Here is a 16,921-nt window from a genome sequence, read left to right as displayed (position 1 = left end):
CACAGCAGGATTTACAAATGTACATATGAAAAGAATATTTAAAAACGATGCCAAATAATGTAAGTATAGAACGATGCACATAGAGAACATTCTTAACAGATGAACAAGGTACGTAATGTAGCTAACCTAGCAGGTGTGTGTGGACATAAGCATTCACAGCGTTTGATGAAGTCTAGATGCTGAAATCACCGGAAACAGGTTCTGGTTTTTTTTCCAAAAACTGAACAAAAAGAGGTTCCAACAACTAGTGCCCCGATGAAGTATAGAGGCTGAAAGCACCAAAAAAATAACCAGCACAAGCCACTGTTTTTCCAACATTACCAACATAGGCAAAAAAGGCCCTCTAGATACTGTTCTCTGGATGCAATATAGAAGAGAGATCACTAGAAACAAGGTTTATGTTTTTTTTCCAGAAACTAGCTTACGGTAGGGTGAAGATGGGTAAATTGGTGACCGGCAAACATTTAGGACTGTTAGAGATCAACAGGGCAAATCAAAATGCAAATGCCAGGCACATCAAAATGCAAATGACATATTCCACAATCTCAAAGGGGTTGCAACAGACTAGTGCCCCGACGGAGTATAAAGGCTGAAAACACCAAAAAAACACTAGAACAGCCACTGGTTTTTACACAATACGAACATAGCCAAAAAAATGGCAGCGGGGGAACTGATATCTCAATGCAATCTAGAAGAGAAATCACTGGAAACAGTTAAAGTTTTTCTTCCAGAAACTACAAAACAGGGGTCCAACATACTAGTGCTCGATGAAGTATAGAGGCTGAAAGCATATGAAAAAATCACCAGAAATGCCAATGTAGGTTCACGGAAATGCCATCTAGAAGAACATGTTGGTTTTTTTTTTCAAAAACTAACAAAAAAGGGTTCCAAAATACAAGTGATCCGATGAAATCTAGAGGCTGAAATCACCAAAAAATTTAACTACAAATGTTTTTTTTTTTTTTGCCAATAAAAGAACATGTGAATTCACCAATACTAGTGCTCGGATTTGGGTCTAGAAACCACCACAAATATTTTCCATAAACTGAACACAAGGTTTTGGAAAAAACTTACCGAATTCGAGCCTATGGAGGAGGAGATGCGGTTCCCTTGGAGATTCCCCAAATGCGAGGAAGGGATAGCAAGTCCGAGGTACCGGCGACGACAGAGGTAGAGGAGCAAGGATTGATGCCTCGGCTGGACAGTTTTACGGCGTGCACCCTTTCCTCTACATCGAAGGAGGAGGTTTACCCACCTAGGTCGCCGCACCGACGTTGTCCCAACAAATCTCCCCGTTTTGAAGGGGTAACAGTAGACGACAATGGTAGAGGAAGGGGGGGACGGTACATGCGGAAGGGGGGCCGATGGTGTCTGCGGCGGATTCGAAATCCGGAGATTGGGGGAAAATAGGGCAACGGATTGAGGGCTTCAGAAATCGATGAAGGTTGGAGGACTAAACCCGGTTTCGAATCAAGGATACAGGAGAACCACGGGATTGCAGTGTAGAAAAGCTGAGAAAGAACAAAGCTTGCAACGGAAAGTGCAGGAATCTGCACTGTAGATGTGCAGAAAAATAACTCAAGTGGCAGGGGGAAGGCGAACTCAAAAACCGGGGAATAACTCGAAAAAATTTTTGAGTTCCATTTCGAGTTTTTCTTCTCCGAACATGAACTTGGGCTTGGAATCATAACTCGAGTGGGCTTTCTCGAGTAAACCGGGTAAACCGAACAACCCCTTAAATTCTAATTGAACCCACGTGGTTTGAATTCACCTATCAAATGGCCCGTTATTGTCTCTTGTGCCTAGCTTAATAATCAATTTGGTATCAATCACATGGTTTTGGCTACATTTTGATAATTGCTACATATGCCCACGTACCATAAATTTTTTTTTTTTTTGGAATGTGTACGGTAGAATGTTATTGATTATATTATTTCTAAAATTTTAAAAATAGAAAAATTAATTAATTATTAGATTCTTTTCTCAGTTTGTCGCTAAACAGGCCTAATATTAATTTGCTGCTTATAATTAGTTAGTGTTATATGTCTACTACAATAAAGGAGAATTTGTATATATTAAAGTTTCTGACTTGACATCCCTCAAAAAAAGAAAAAATCTGTATCGAATAGATATATTTATGTCATTTAATTCATGGTCTTAAATTTTGAAATGACTTTGAAAAATTATAAAACTAACTTCATATAGGAAAGTTTAAGATGATATAACATAAATACACAGATAGAATTTGAGACTTCAAAATTGGGATATATAGAAACTTTGGAATATTTTTGTGAGAAGGGATTTCTACACATACGCAGTAGTACTCTTAATGGTCTCTATGTAGTTGTTATGGGGAAAATATTATAGAAGATCCAATTGATGTAAAAAGTAAAATAAACCCTAGTTTTTTATCGTCTAAACATACAAATAAATATCAATTTATAAGTTATTAGGTCGCCTAACTTAACAGATTGATCAAATTAAAGGTTAAATCTGAGCTAACATAATATTCTTATAAGTTTATATTCATTTATATGTTTAAATTATGTGTTACTCGCTACGTTTAGTACGAGTTTTATTCATTGGTTGATAAATTGTCAACATCACATGATTATAACTTTTTTTTTCTAATAAAAACGTCGCATGCATATGGTCCTTCTTTTCCTTAGAATTTGGCATACGTCATTTGTTATAACTGGCACGAAATGAATGAGAAATAGTAGAACGACAAAATTGATTCAACGTTTTTGTCACTCCAGGGTTCAAGAGGGTCCTTCTCATGTGGCTTTTGTAGTAAAATTTTTTGTGCAAATATTTTGCCATTAATACATAACAGGTTGCCCTATTGAGCTCAGCATTGAGTGGGAACACGAAAAAAACTCAGCATTCTTTTCAACAGAAACTTTTGAGAACATGCGATATCGGCATTCGGCAAAACGTATGGGAAACCGCAATGGGGAAGAATGGGAAAATAACGATGATTCATCATCAGAGTTCCAAATATCTCCCCCTCCTAGAATTTACCCTTTGGTAAACTTATGCCGGATTAATTTTTCCATCAATATATATATCACATACAAATTAAATCATTAAAAACAGATCTGTACCAAATAGGGTACCTTTTCATGCTTTTTTTTAATGCCTCGTGTAAAATAATATACAATATACATATATATATAATTAAATATACAATATATGTACGAGTTTTAAATGGTTCTATGTAGTTACTATTAAAAGAATGTTTTGTAATTTTAGTAGAACACAGAGAATTTCAATACAAAAAGTACTAGGATTATTATTACTGATGCTTTTGAATTTTATGGTCATTCTCAGTTTGTTTCTCTAATTTTAAAAACTCTCACTTTACCCTTTAAATTTTAAATTGTTCCTACTTAATTCCTTTTATTGTAATTTTTGTTAAAAATATATAGAAAAAAGAGAATAATGCAGTTGTGTAGTCTTTTTGTTTGAGTTTCTGTTAAAAACAAACAGATAACAACTACGTGGCTGCATTTAACCTCCTCTTTTTCTGTTTGATTTTGACATAAACTCTCACAAAAAGACTTAAATGAGACAACTTCAAAATTTAAGAGTAAAATGAGAGTTTCATAAATTTAAGTAGCAAAATAAGAATGACCTTAAAATTCAGTAGTACCAGTGAAATTAACTCAAAGCCCTATCCACAAGTATGTTGGAGGAGTAAAATTAACTTTAAGTTTCTGTACTTTCTCCTTTAATCATTGGATGTATAATACTAGGCATCCGAACAATTAGCTACACTTTTTTTTCATGAAATATCCCAACTTTTCTATACTAACCAACATGGTAAAATGTAAAAAAGCTAGATTTCGTCAATTAAAAATAAATTTGATTTATTTTCTAAATCATTCGAGAACAGTATCTATGATGTCTATCATTAGTATAAAAGTACAAATACTAATATAACTTTTTAATTTTTATTCATGTTTCAATCTTGCAAGTCATGGCCACTAATAACCACTACGCAAACAAAGAAAAAGAAAAAAAGAAAACAAAAGAAACAAAATTTAGAATAACTACTTGGTAGATAAATTCCCACGTTAAAAAAAGGGTAAAAAATAAAGAAATAAAGGTTTTTGCTTGTCTATCTATATATCTATATAGTAAGCATAAAGCTTTCTACTGTTCCCCAACTCCCCCCTTCCCTCTCTGAAGCATCCTTTTTAAAGCTTTAACAATTACTAGTTAAAAACACATGCTATGCACGTTCGTATTCAATTTGTTTAATTTTTTAAATAAACGAATGTAAAAATTCTTTTAAGAGTTTGGTTAAGTAAAAGAAAACATTTAAGTACAGAGCATATTTTTAAAATAGTGGTGGTTATAGGTGCCGATTAACGATATTTTCATAACATATTCCACCATAAATTGTAAAGTTTAATAATCCCTTACATCATATATAAAAACAAAAAATATTTGAGAATAAATTCTTTTAAAAAAGAAATTGGAAAGGAAAAAAAAAGAATTTATCAGCGTCGCGTGGAAAAAATACTTTTTAAAGAAAACCAGAAGAAAAATTATTTAAGTAGAGCACATTTAGGAACATCTATTTCAAAAGGGCAAATTAGAAAAGAAACTAAATGAGGCAAAGATGAAGGGAAATCCACATCATAATAAAGTTTTCCAAAATAAAGAGGGCATTTGAAACTAGTTTCTAGTTTTTTTTTAAAAAAATTTGCACGTTTTTTTTAGGCACAAACACAAAAACAGTCTGCAAACCGTGTTTATTTAACAAATATTTTAAAAACGAAATGAAAATAAAAAACAGAGAGAATTGTTTTTGTAAAAGAACTAAAAAATGATTTAAAATTATTTTCTCTTTTCTAGTATTTATCACAATGTTATATTAATTATCAATTATATTAATAAATAGATAATAACTATGTAATTATCAATTAAATATTAATTTTTTATTATTAAAATTTTAATTTATTAATAATATAAATAATAAATAGTAATTAATTATTTAGTTAAAGATTAATGGACAAAATCGATTATATAATATATTTATAATGGAATAAGTAACAAGAGGTTATTATATATTAATTAATAATTAAAATATCAATCATATAATTTATTGAATATAATTTATTAATTAGTAACGTCTTTAAAATGAGACACATTTAAAAACATATAAACTCTAAATATAAAATCTCAAAAAAGAATTAAAATGGACAAAAAAATAAAGTTGTTAGATAAAAAGTAAAAAAAATAAAATAAAAAAAGACTAAAATAAAAAAAATTAAGTTTGAGGGAAAAAAAAATTAAAATGAAAAAAATAAAGTTTTAGGACGAAAAAAAAAGAAAAAAGTGAAAAATCAAAATGAAAAAATAGAAAAAAAATAAATAAGTTTTAGTAAAAGAAAAAAGAAAAATAAAATAAAAGACTTGAAAAGAAAATGAGGGACAGAGAGAACTTAAAGAGGATAACCACAAACTCATGGCTTTTATTTTATTAAGTGTCAGTTTAGTCACGTATTTAAGTGAGTAATTTTGATTCATCCTCAAATTTTTTGTGACAAAACCATTAGTAGGAACTTTCTTTATTCAAATTCCTTGTAAGAAAAAAACGTTGTAACAGAATCAAAATCATGAGTTTAAATACATATACTAAACGGGTCCTAATACTCCTCTAGTGATCAATGCAAACAAATTTAGGTAGGTTGTTTGTCATGTTTCCTTCTCTCTTTATGTTTCTCTGTTGCGTGTACTAGAAACTAGGGCTTTTCGCTTTCATCATCGTCAACTTTTTTTTTTCTTTGATTAGTCTCATATGTCATTTGTGCCTCTAAGATTTTAGGGTTATTCTTAACTTATCCCCTAAATTTTAAAAATGTCACATTAATACTTGAATTTTGAGCTAGTCCTACCTCGCCGACTTTTCCTCTATCTCTTTTCCTTTTTTTTTCATACTTTCTTCTCTTTTTTTTTTTTTTTCCTATAGTCTTTTTTTGTTTTTCTTAACATTTTTTGATAGTTTTTTTTTTTTTAGAATATCTTTATTTAAAATACTTTATTTTTCCTTCTTTGTATTAATCAAGGCGCCCTTTACTGTGCAACCCCCAGAAAACTCAACTGGTGGAGTACGTTTTTAGACGCCTTCAGATTCGCATTTTGTGGTAGAATAGATATGGTTGTTTCAATATCTCTTTTTAAATTCACTACAAAAATTAAAGAGTTGTAAGGCCTGTTTAGTTCACTGATTTGAGTTGAGATATAATTTTATGTGAGAATTTTTTATTGTAGTAAAAAACTTAGATGTGACTGTTTTTTAGAATTTTTTACTGTAGCAAAACTCAAATTCTAAACTTAAATCGGTGAAATGAACGGGCCGTAATGAGTTTTTATTATAATGGACTCACGTTCTTTTTCCTTTTCTTTTTCTTTTTCACCCATCTTAACACTTTAGGGTCCGTTTAGTTCGCTGATTCGAGATATGATTTTATATAAGAGCTTTTTACTGTAATAAAAATGTTAGACGTGACTGTTTGTGAAAACTTTTTACTGTAACTAAACTCAAATTAGTGAAATGAACGAGGCCTTAACTGTTTTCCTCTCTCTCTTTACAACCCTCCAAACGTCATTTTGTGACATAGCCACGACAACTCATTTGAGCAAATTATCCTTCCCATGGCAAAGCTTGTTGCTTCTTAGATTTTTTTTTTTCTTTTCAAAAACTAAAAAAAAAAAAAAAATGGTCTTCCTTCCTATTATTCATCATAACACCGCCGGCCCTAACAATCTTCCTCCAGAGTCCTCCTTTCCGTGTCTCCACTTTAATTTCTCTATCTCATCTCTTTTCTTTGGCTCTCTCTTATTTTATTGACCACCTCAGTTGCTTTAATCAACCAACATAAGAAACATGTATTTTGAGGAGATTTAGTTGATGAATTTAAAATTATAATTTAAAATTATTCTTAATTTATGTGTATTTTTTATAAAAAAAAATATTAGAATAAATCACGAATTATAATTTAAACCATTTAAAATTATTTTTAATTTATGTGTATTTTTTATAAAAAAAAATATTAGAATAAATCACGAATTATAATTTAAACTATGATACGAATCTTTAATGATTTAATTAATTGGTGTACGCCTGACTTAAAAGCTCAAAGTAAGAAGATCTCAATTGTTCGTTCATGAAGTTTTCCTCTGTTTTTTTTGCTTTTTTTTTTTCTTTCTCCGTGAAAGAGATGGGTATGAAGTCAATTTGGCCCTCAACACTGGTACCCAAACGCTGGCAATGGATCTTTCCTTTTCGCGTTTTCTTCAATTTCGTTTATGTATTTGATTTTATAATTTTGGATTTTACGATACTCTAGTTTTGATTAAGATTGTGTTTGGATTTGGATTTGTGCTTTGATTTTGTGCGAGTAAAAAGGTTTCTTTGAAAGTTTTGACTTTGATATTCTGGTTATGCACAAGAATCTTTGGTCATTTTGGTATCGTCAAAATAAAAAAAAAAAAACTTAGGAGACGTTTGGTTCATAAATTAAAATTATAAGATTAGAATTATTTTCAATTTACGTGTATTTTTATAAGAAAAAACACTGTAACGAATCATGAATTATGATTCAAATCATAATATAAATTCCCTTACCAAACGTCTTCTTAAATTTGTGAAGGCTATGAATAATAAGCCCGCACCTCAAACTAATTGACTACTTAGTCAACAACTAATTGCTCCACTAGTGGGACAAAACAAGGGGATGCACCATAAAGATTGCCATTAATCAAAACAATTCTTTTTACATACGGAGAATTTTAAGATTGAAAAAATAAAATTATCGGTAGTTATATTTTTTTAGCCGTTAAATTTGCATTAGAAATGTTTATTATGTATATTTTTTCAATTTGATTTGATTTTTATTAGATCTAATAGTTAAAAAATTGATCTTATCAGTAGAATAACATATTGAAAAAACTCCCTTAAATGTGTCTCTACTTAAGTTTCTTTTTTTCTTTTTTGGTCAAAAGCTCCTACTTAACCTTAATTTTTTTTATGTGAATTTTTAGGTACTTTTTTTCTTTTACTCCAATTATTAGACTTAACTTTTAAGGAGACTACCTGTTTTAAGACATAATCAAACTTATAAAATTATTCTTCACGTGTTTTACACGTTGTCCAATAAGTTATTTTGAGGGCTCTAATTTATTATAAATAGTCCTAAATCAGTAGCTTGTCTTTTATTTTTACAAAAAAATGCCCGTAACTTCATAAACTATTCTCCGCCTTCCTCATATTGCACCTTTTTCTGCGAATTATGCTGTTTTAAACTTTTAAACACCTATAAAAAGAAAATTGTTCAATCTCTAGCACTTTCAACACGCACCAAAGATCCAAAACTCTTTCCTTAGGCACAACATTATCAATTATTTGTTTCAAACAAGTTTAATACAAAAGAAGACAGTCTCTGGTAGGCCGTCATACCAGTAGAACTAGTTTTCTGATTGTTATATATGGTTAAAATCAAATGAGATTGAAAAAAATATGCATAATATATAATTTCTGATCCAAATCTTACGGCTGAAAAATGACAAAAAAATAGAACTACCGGTAGTTCTATTTTTCTGGTCATACAGAAAAAAAAAACTCTCATACAAAAGAATGAAAGAAGAAAATGCAAAAAATTTTGAATGGGAGATAAATATTTAAAGGAGCTAGTGGGCCCGAGGCCCAGTTATACGACAAGATTATTAGTAACCATTGAATAAAAAATAAGAATATGTAAATTGTACACCTTATTTTATTATGTTATTTCCTTGGGATTGTAGTTCGATTGGTCTGAGCACCGCCCTATTAAAGCGGAAGCTGCGGGTTCGGGCCCTGTAAGTTCCGATGGATCCAAATCCAACAAAAATGTACAGCAATTCATATTCCATATTGATTATTACCATCCGCCCATCTATCGGGGCCTCACCTAGCTCTGCCCCTATGTATGAACGTTCTTTTTATAAGTTGCTGATGAAAGATCGATGTTTAACATTGTGTTCTTCCAATTGAAGTAGGAACTTGCTCCGGTAGGCCGTCGTATCAGTAAGATCAGTTTTCTAAACATTGGCCGTAGTTATCACTGATTGAATGTGGTATATCACTAATAATTTATGGTCTATCAATGATTGATTAAAGTACTATTTTGTCTTTTAAGATCTTTAAGTCTAGTAAAATGGCCATTGACGTAATTTTAGAAAAGTTAGGCTATCCATGTAAATGAGAGTAAATTTAGCAAATCTCGGATCACTAAATTTAGGGTCTGTTTAGTTCGCTGATTCGAGTTTTTAATTCAAGTTGAGATGTGATTTTATGTGAGAGTTTTTTACTGTAGCAAAAAAGTTAAATGTGACTGTTTCTGATAGCTTTTTATTGTAACAAAATTTGAATTTTAAATTTAAATCGGTGAAATAAACGGGACCTTAATTATAAGACATATCTAGAAAAATTCAGAAATTTTCAGTCATGGAGTAAATTTGGTATTGAGATAAATCCTAGATTTTCTAAATAAATTTTGGATTCATTCAGCAAAAAAAAAAAAGAAAAAAGGAGTCATGGGCATTTACTACTATTTACTAACTCCTCAAATATTCTTGCAACTAATTATTAGTATGTCCAAAAAATATTATTTACCTCCCATTTTTAATCTATATTGGGGGTCGGTCACTGTAATAGGGATGCTACTCTAGATTCCCTAATAAATACGTCAGAATCAGCATGAGCGATGATGTTATTGCAATGAAAAGAACTTTTGCAATTATATAGCCAAAATATCCGTAGCTATGACTGGCGGTATCATACTAGGTTGCTGACAGTAATCCACTGCCTACAGATGTTTGATTCATATATTAGAATTATGATATTAAAATTATTTTTAATTTACGTGTATTTTTTATAAAAAAAATATTATAACAAGTCACGAATCATGATTCAAATTAAGAACCGAATCTCCCTTCTAAACGTCCCCAAAGACATGAGCTCGACTCCGATAAGAAGTAGCAGTTGGAAGGTTACATTGGGAGAAAAGAGACCAAAACAAAGATATGAGTACATTATCAAATATATATATATATATATATATATGATTACGTGTTAAAAGTTTTTTTTTTTTTTTTTAAAAAGACGAATTGTCCTCCCTCACTAGCAAGCTATTACTCCGTTTTTTCAAGTATTTTGCAAGATAACTTGTGACATTATGACATTAAATTATTATTGTTATTGTTTATTATAGTTTAAAAGAGCTCATGCCTTGTGTTGTTGTGTGACATATTTTTAAGAGGAGAGAAAAGAAAAGAAAAGAACTCGTGACATAAAAATGAGGAAGGAAATAAACAAATAATACGTAAAACACTATTATTTAAATACCACTTTTATCTTTTTATACAAATATTTAAAACACCTCCCATCTTTATAAAATCTGACTCAAAATATCTCCTAAAATAATTAAACTTTTTAGAATATAAGATTACCCTTCCCAATTATTATTTAAAATAATTTAAAACATTATTAAACCAATACATTAAACAACATCAATCTTAAAGACTGAAAAACTCTCCAAGTAATTGAAGTATTTGTTTAGTTGAAATATTTATTTGACTATTTTTATATTTTTTATTTAACTTTTATGTTAAAATATATCTAAAATAATATTTAATATAAACTAAAAAGGGTATACTTGGTATTTTATAAATTTATGTTTGATTTTATGAATACATGGATGTTTTGAGTATTTGAAAAATAGGAAGAGTAAAAATGGTATTTAGACAAAACATAAAGGTGTTTTGGGTATTTTAATTAAAATAAATAAAAGAGGGAGGAAATAAAGATCCAAACGAAAGTAGAGAAGAAACAAGTAAACGAACGGTTCACGAAAGGAGAAGAGAGAATACTAAAAAAAAAAAAATCGGATTTCGGACAAAGCTTTTGACAATGGCGGGACTCTCAGAAGGACCCAAAAGACCACCGCCTCCTCCACCTAGAGGCCCTCGCTTCGAGCCCGTTGACCGCGAAAAGGTCATCTAGGGTTTCTTATTGTTCGATTTTTCTTTATAATTTCTTCTCCTCATTAAAATAATGGAGAAACTTAAAGACTGTATTTACGTTTGTTTTGAATTTTGACTTTCGTTTTATATATTATTTTTCCCCGCAGACTTGTCCCTTATTGCTTCGCGTTTTTACTAAGGTATGTTAGTTATTCGCATTTCACAGCTCTTGATATGAAATTGTGCGTGTTTTTTAATTCATATATATATATATTTAAGGAAAATTCTTTTGAAGTTTTGTGATGAATGAGGAAGTTTGATTGAGAAATAAGAACGAATTTGATGCTACTTAGGGTACAACACATAATTTGACCAGTAAAATGAATGTTAAATTTTCAAGAAGTTTGGGAATTACACCATTTATGTGAAATTGTCATAGTTTCGTGTTGAATTTGTATGGATTTTGATTGTTTAATTCTGTTGAGTTTCCTATAGATTGGGGGTCATCATGCCAATGAAGATTTTGCAGTGAGAGGAAAGGAGCCCAAGGATGAGGTTCAAATTTATACGTGGAAGGATGCTACTCTTCGTGAGATAACTGATCTGGTTGGGACTCTCTCTTTCTTTCTCTCTCTAGATTTTATGTTTGTTATGGGAATTCTTTTCTAAGAGCATTTAGACGTGTGTCACTGCCTAACTGAAGTTAGTCAACAGTCTCTTATTGATTATGGTGATGGGATTGGTTAATGTCATTGTTGTCTATAAATTTTGAAACAAGAGGGCGATTAGAAGGGAAGAGGAATGAGAAGTGGAATTTGGATGCACTTAGTCGTTATTCTTTCAATCTCTCTCTCTCTCTCTCTTCCCTATGCTTTGTTTGGTAGGACGAAAAAGTGGAAGGAGGGAGAGGGGTCAGGGGATTAGGGGAAGGACCCTTGGTTTTTTGGTAGAGAGAAAAGAGGATGGGAAGGATTGAACGATAGATTTCAAATCCTTCAAAAAACCTCAATTTTATTATCTCTCCAGATGTGGAGAAATTAGAGGAGGGAATCCATACGAAACACAATAATGGTTCTCCCTTTCCTCTCAATATTCCTCACCTAGGTTCCATCATTCTATGCCTTTCTCTCCTTTCTGTTTTCTTTCCCCTGTTACCAAATATAAGTTATATAAAATGAGGGCGGAAGATGGAGAAGGAGAAGGGCATGAAGGAGGGAAGATAGTCGAAGTAAGCTGCAATTCCATTAATAAAAACATCTTTCGTATAATTGTTAACAGAATGCACTTTATTCGTATTGGTTTTTCATCAATATAAAGCTTCTTTTCTTATCCAAAAAAAAAAAAGATTGTTAACAGAATGTGCTATGTCTCTATGAATAGAGTTATGCTATTACATTTATGATATGGGGAAAGAATAAGACTCCTTTTAAACTTTGACACCTATGTTGAGACTATCAACATGAATCTAGATAATGCATTGGTCGACATTCATTAAGATTTAAGACGTCCAAATTATTTATGGGTAAAACTTAAAAAAAAAAAAAAAAGCACAAAGAGAGTCTTCCAAAACTAGACACCTAAAATGTCTGTTTTCCTTCGGATGAAACTTAACAAAACTTGCTTGGAGTGTCTAAAAGCTTCTTCCATGTATGTACAAGTATATTGTGGAGTCTATGTTTCAAACCTTATGTGCTTTAATTAATCTGATATCTTTTACAGGTCAAAGAGGTAGCGTCAGCAGCAAGGAGACGAAATGCAAAACTTTCCTTTGCTTTTGTGTATCCTGATAAACATGGCCGTTTCTTGGTGAGAGAGGTTGGTGTTTCTGTCTCTCCTTCCCCCATGCTTATGTGTATGATCTGTGATGCTGGACCAATAAAGAATGAATTAGAGAGGGTTACGTTCAACTAAAGTTTTCTAATGCTTGACATGACAAAGCTTATCAATAGATAGGCAATCTTAATTTAACTAGGTACCTAAAAAGCCTAATTGAAATAAAAACCCAGTGAAGATGATACAAGTTCAAACAATAAATTAACAAATAATCTTAATTCATAAACTATATCAAATCTCTAGGAATTATAATTATCATATACTGCATCAATATGTAGATGTGTTCCTGCATGTTTCTGTCTTTGTAGATGATAATGCATGCATTTCTGCTATTTTTTCATTAAGGCTTGAATTTGCATCTTTTAGGTAAATGGAAAATGAATTGGTTTAATAGTATAATTACTTTGTCCTCGTATCTGACATGTGCGGATGTGTTTTTCTTGGATTTTCCTGGAATCTCGTTTATCCAGATAAACTTGTATGAATAGTGAATACAACTCAGGAAAACCTAACAATCGATAGATGCTTATGGTAAACACTTTTACAAATTGGGGAAAGAGTGAAGTGTACTAATATATGCTGAAACATGGATATAATTTGCAAGTCTGACTCAAATATCACTACAGGATTGTGGGTACAGCTTCTTTTCTTTATTATTTTTAGCTTAAGTTGTGGGTTCACATTATGATTCTACTATATATTAAGACCTTTATTACATTCAATCATATTTAGCCTCGTTGGGTTAAATACATATTTGAAAGTGTTGGAATTCTCATTGTCTTGCACTTATGCTTCATAAAGGTGGGGAAGACATTTTCATATGGAAATGGAAGATTAGATGACAACAAAGCATTAGCTGAACTTGGTTTTCAGGTAAACTACTATGCTTCTATTACCTTTTCATATAACTCGAGCTTTTTTCCTATCAAGTTCTCACAACTGCTTTTTCTAATTTTCTGTGCAGATTGGAGATTACTTGGATGTGGCTATATTGTAATGAATTCTCCTTCTATGTTGAATTTAATGTTTGGGTGTCCCCCAAATAGATCAAATTTTGGTATGAATTCTTGGCCCATTAATTTGTCAGCGTCATGTGGAGACCATTTGTTGTACTTTCCGATGTCATTTGAAATTCTAGTTTGGCAGAGGATGTTTGTTTACAAAAGCTAGTTAAAGTGTTGGATTAGCTTAGATTCCATTTTGTTTCATTTGATATTGTATTAGGTGTATGCATGAAGTCAATTCTGATTCTATGTTGTTTACTTTGATTCTTGAACAATCTGTCATTTTCCTTTGATGGCGTGATTAACATTGTAATTGTGTGTGTGACGTTGATTTTTCCCTGAGATATTGGTTTTTATCGGTTTCAATGGTGAGAACAAAATATAATAAGGATTACAAATAAAAATATCAAAATTCTTTTAAGTATAAATATTTGGATTTGCTTTTTATTATTTTATTATTATTTTTTTAGGGTTAGTGGAATTGATTTGCGTAGTTGAGAGAAGCTATCATATTAAATATTAATTGTTGAATTAGATAGATTTGGCATCAAATGTGCCTATTTCTATTTGCAAAGAGGATAAGAAGGGAGAGCAACTTCAATAATTTGGAGTCTTCTGATTGATTTGATTGCAAGTTTCTCTTGGAGCCATTTGCAAGATTGTCGGTGATCATCCATTATAATTTCGACTTGAAAATTACTTAAAATTAATTGTCTTCATTCCCTTAAAAATAAAAACAAATATTCTCCATCCAAAACGTACCCATCACGCGATGCGTACCAAAATTATATTTAAGAAAATGAAAAATGTTTTCCTATTACTGAATTTGTGTTGTATAAGCAAGTGCTACTTGCATAAACGAAAAAAAGGCAAAAAAAAAAAAGAAAAAAAGAAAAAGGAAAATAAATGAATAAGAGAGAATCGAGAGGGTCGCTTTCCATGTGTGGATAGAATTTTCTAATTGTTGCCGACAAAGTCATAGAATTATTATTAACAAGTTTGAAAAATGAATGCCACTATTATACAAATAAATTAATCGAACTTAACAAAGTACCATCATATGTAAAACCATGCACGATCTTTGACAATGAGGTCCGTGACCACTAAATCCTTAGCAAAGCAGAACTAAGTAAAGCCTGTTTTATATTTTCGTATTTATCCTTGTATTTCAATTGGGCCACTCGCCGCAAATCTCTCTCAACACATCACCATTCATCAACACGTTACACACACAAAAAGGGAAAAAGAAGAAGTAATAAATAAAAGAAAAGATCAACTTCAAGATATAAAAAAGGAAGAGGAAAACGTTAAACAGAAGGGAGAAAGAGCTGAGAGAAGAAAGAACTATTTATTCTTCCTGAGAAAGAGCTGGGAAAGATCAACAAAAAAGAAACATGCAAGACAAAAAGACAAAAAAACAATAAAACCAAACTAAAAAGAAGATGCATAACAAAAAGAGTTTTTTTTTTTAATTACACAAAAAATAAAAATGATGACTCTATAGTAAATTCTTAATTATTTCTTAAAATTTTATTTCCTAAAATGATTTTTTTTAAAAAAAAGTGTCAATTCTTTAAATTTTATTAAAAAAAAAACTCTCTCACCTTCTCTCAAGAGGTGTGACTAGGATTTTTGAGTTTGGAATTCATTTTTAGGGCTAGAGTTTGGCACTGCAGATGGCTGTCGCCGGACTCTTGACTCTTAAGAATGTGGGTAAAGTCATACAATCTAGTTTGCCGTTAATAGACGTGGTCCATGGGCAATAGAGGTATAGATATGGTGAGTTAGAGTAAGGTAGCGCCATTGCTCTAGGGTCTCGGTCCCCTAGTCGATATGGTTTTGGGAAGGGGCAATGGATGTCTTGGGGCGAGTGGCGTTGGAGGTGGAGGCATGGCGGATTTTTTTGGGGCAAGGAGAGGGAGGTTTCCGACGAATCTTTATTGTGGAAGCTTCGACGAATCTTTATTGTGGAAGCTTTGACGAATCTTTTGTCTTTGTCGCAGGTGGTCGTGATTCTTCTATGATGACTTTGTTCAGATCCAAGTTCTTTAGCCACCGTACCGTGATGGGTAGCTTGTTGCCGGCTTTTCTTCTCATTTGGCTGAGATCATTTATAGATTTCTTAATATTTTGTTCATTTTAATAAAGGTGTTGTTTTACGCCATATTTATGTATTATAATAACAGAGGTGGTATCTCCACATTTCGATTTTCATTGTGTGTCCCACTCGTTTGAGTTGGTTATCAACGGTGTGTGTATTCGTATATGACTAGATTTTTTTTAGGCCGCCGCGTCACTTGTTTCCCCAATATTCGAGATTTGGTCTCGGTTGACTGATTTCATCAATCGAACGTAGTGGTTCTTTATAGTGAGCTTTAGTAGCATTCGATTTTATTTGTACTGAGTGCGTTTTTTCCTGTTAGATTTCGACACTTATGTTTAACCCTATGTTTCATTCGTTTTCACTGTTGAATTTAGTCAATGTTCAGGTTCGAATTCCCTTTTAGTTGGTGGTTATTTGCGACTATTATTAAGTATGTAATTTGTTGGGCCCGTTTGTTTGCGTTTTCGTTTTCATTTTTCACGGTTTTCAAAGCAAAAAAATGAAAACGGGTGTTAAAAACGTGTTTGGTGCAATTTTTTTTAAAAAACAAAACCAAAAACGTTTTTGTCTTTTTGTGGAAATCAGAAAACGAAAAAAATGTGTTTTCATTTTCTTGTTTTCGTTTTCTGTTTTCTGAAAAACGGATTTCACTTTTTTTTCTTTTTCATTTTCTTCCCTCTTTTCTGAAACCGTTTTTGTATTATATATGTTTATTTAATATATTTATTTAATATATTATTATTTAATATATTTAATAATATTATTTATATAATATATTTAATAATATTATTTATTTAATATATTATTATTTAATATATTTAATAATATTATTTAATATATTTAATAATGTTATTTATTTAATATATTATTATTTAATATATTTAATAATATTATTTATATAATATATTTAATAATATTATTTATTTAATATATTATTATTTAATATATTTAATAATATTATTTA

General features: G+C 31.0%; 1 protein-coding gene across 1 annotated transcript; it reads left to right on the top strand.

Moving 5' to 3' along the window:
- Nucleotides 1–10,870: 10,870 nt before the first annotated feature.
- LOC21403651 (histone deacetylase complex subunit SAP18) lies at nucleotides 10,871–14,125 on the top strand. The gene is made up of 6 exons (XM_010108446.2): nucleotides 10,871–11,047; nucleotides 11,184–11,216; nucleotides 11,512–11,622; nucleotides 12,736–12,831; nucleotides 13,651–13,722; nucleotides 13,814–14,125. The coding sequence occupies exons 1-6, from the start codon at nucleotides 10,964–10,966 to the stop codon at nucleotides 13,844–13,846; spliced, it is 429 nt and encodes a 142-aa protein (XP_010106748.1). The 5' UTR covers nucleotides 10,871–10,963; the 3' UTR covers nucleotides 13,847–14,125.
- The last annotated feature ends 2,796 nt before the right edge of the window (nucleotides 14,126–16,921 follow it).

This window comes from Morus notabilis, unplaced genomic scaffold (assembly GCF_000414095.1).
Source record: "Morus notabilis unplaced genomic scaffold, ASM41409v2 Scaffold271, whole genome shotgun sequence".
In the NCBI taxonomy this organism is placed as follows: Eukaryota; Viridiplantae; Streptophyta; class Magnoliopsida; order Rosales; family Moraceae; genus Morus; species Morus notabilis.
The sequence above is the reverse complement of the archived record's forward strand: the minus strand, read 5'-3'. Positions and strand labels throughout refer to the sequence as shown.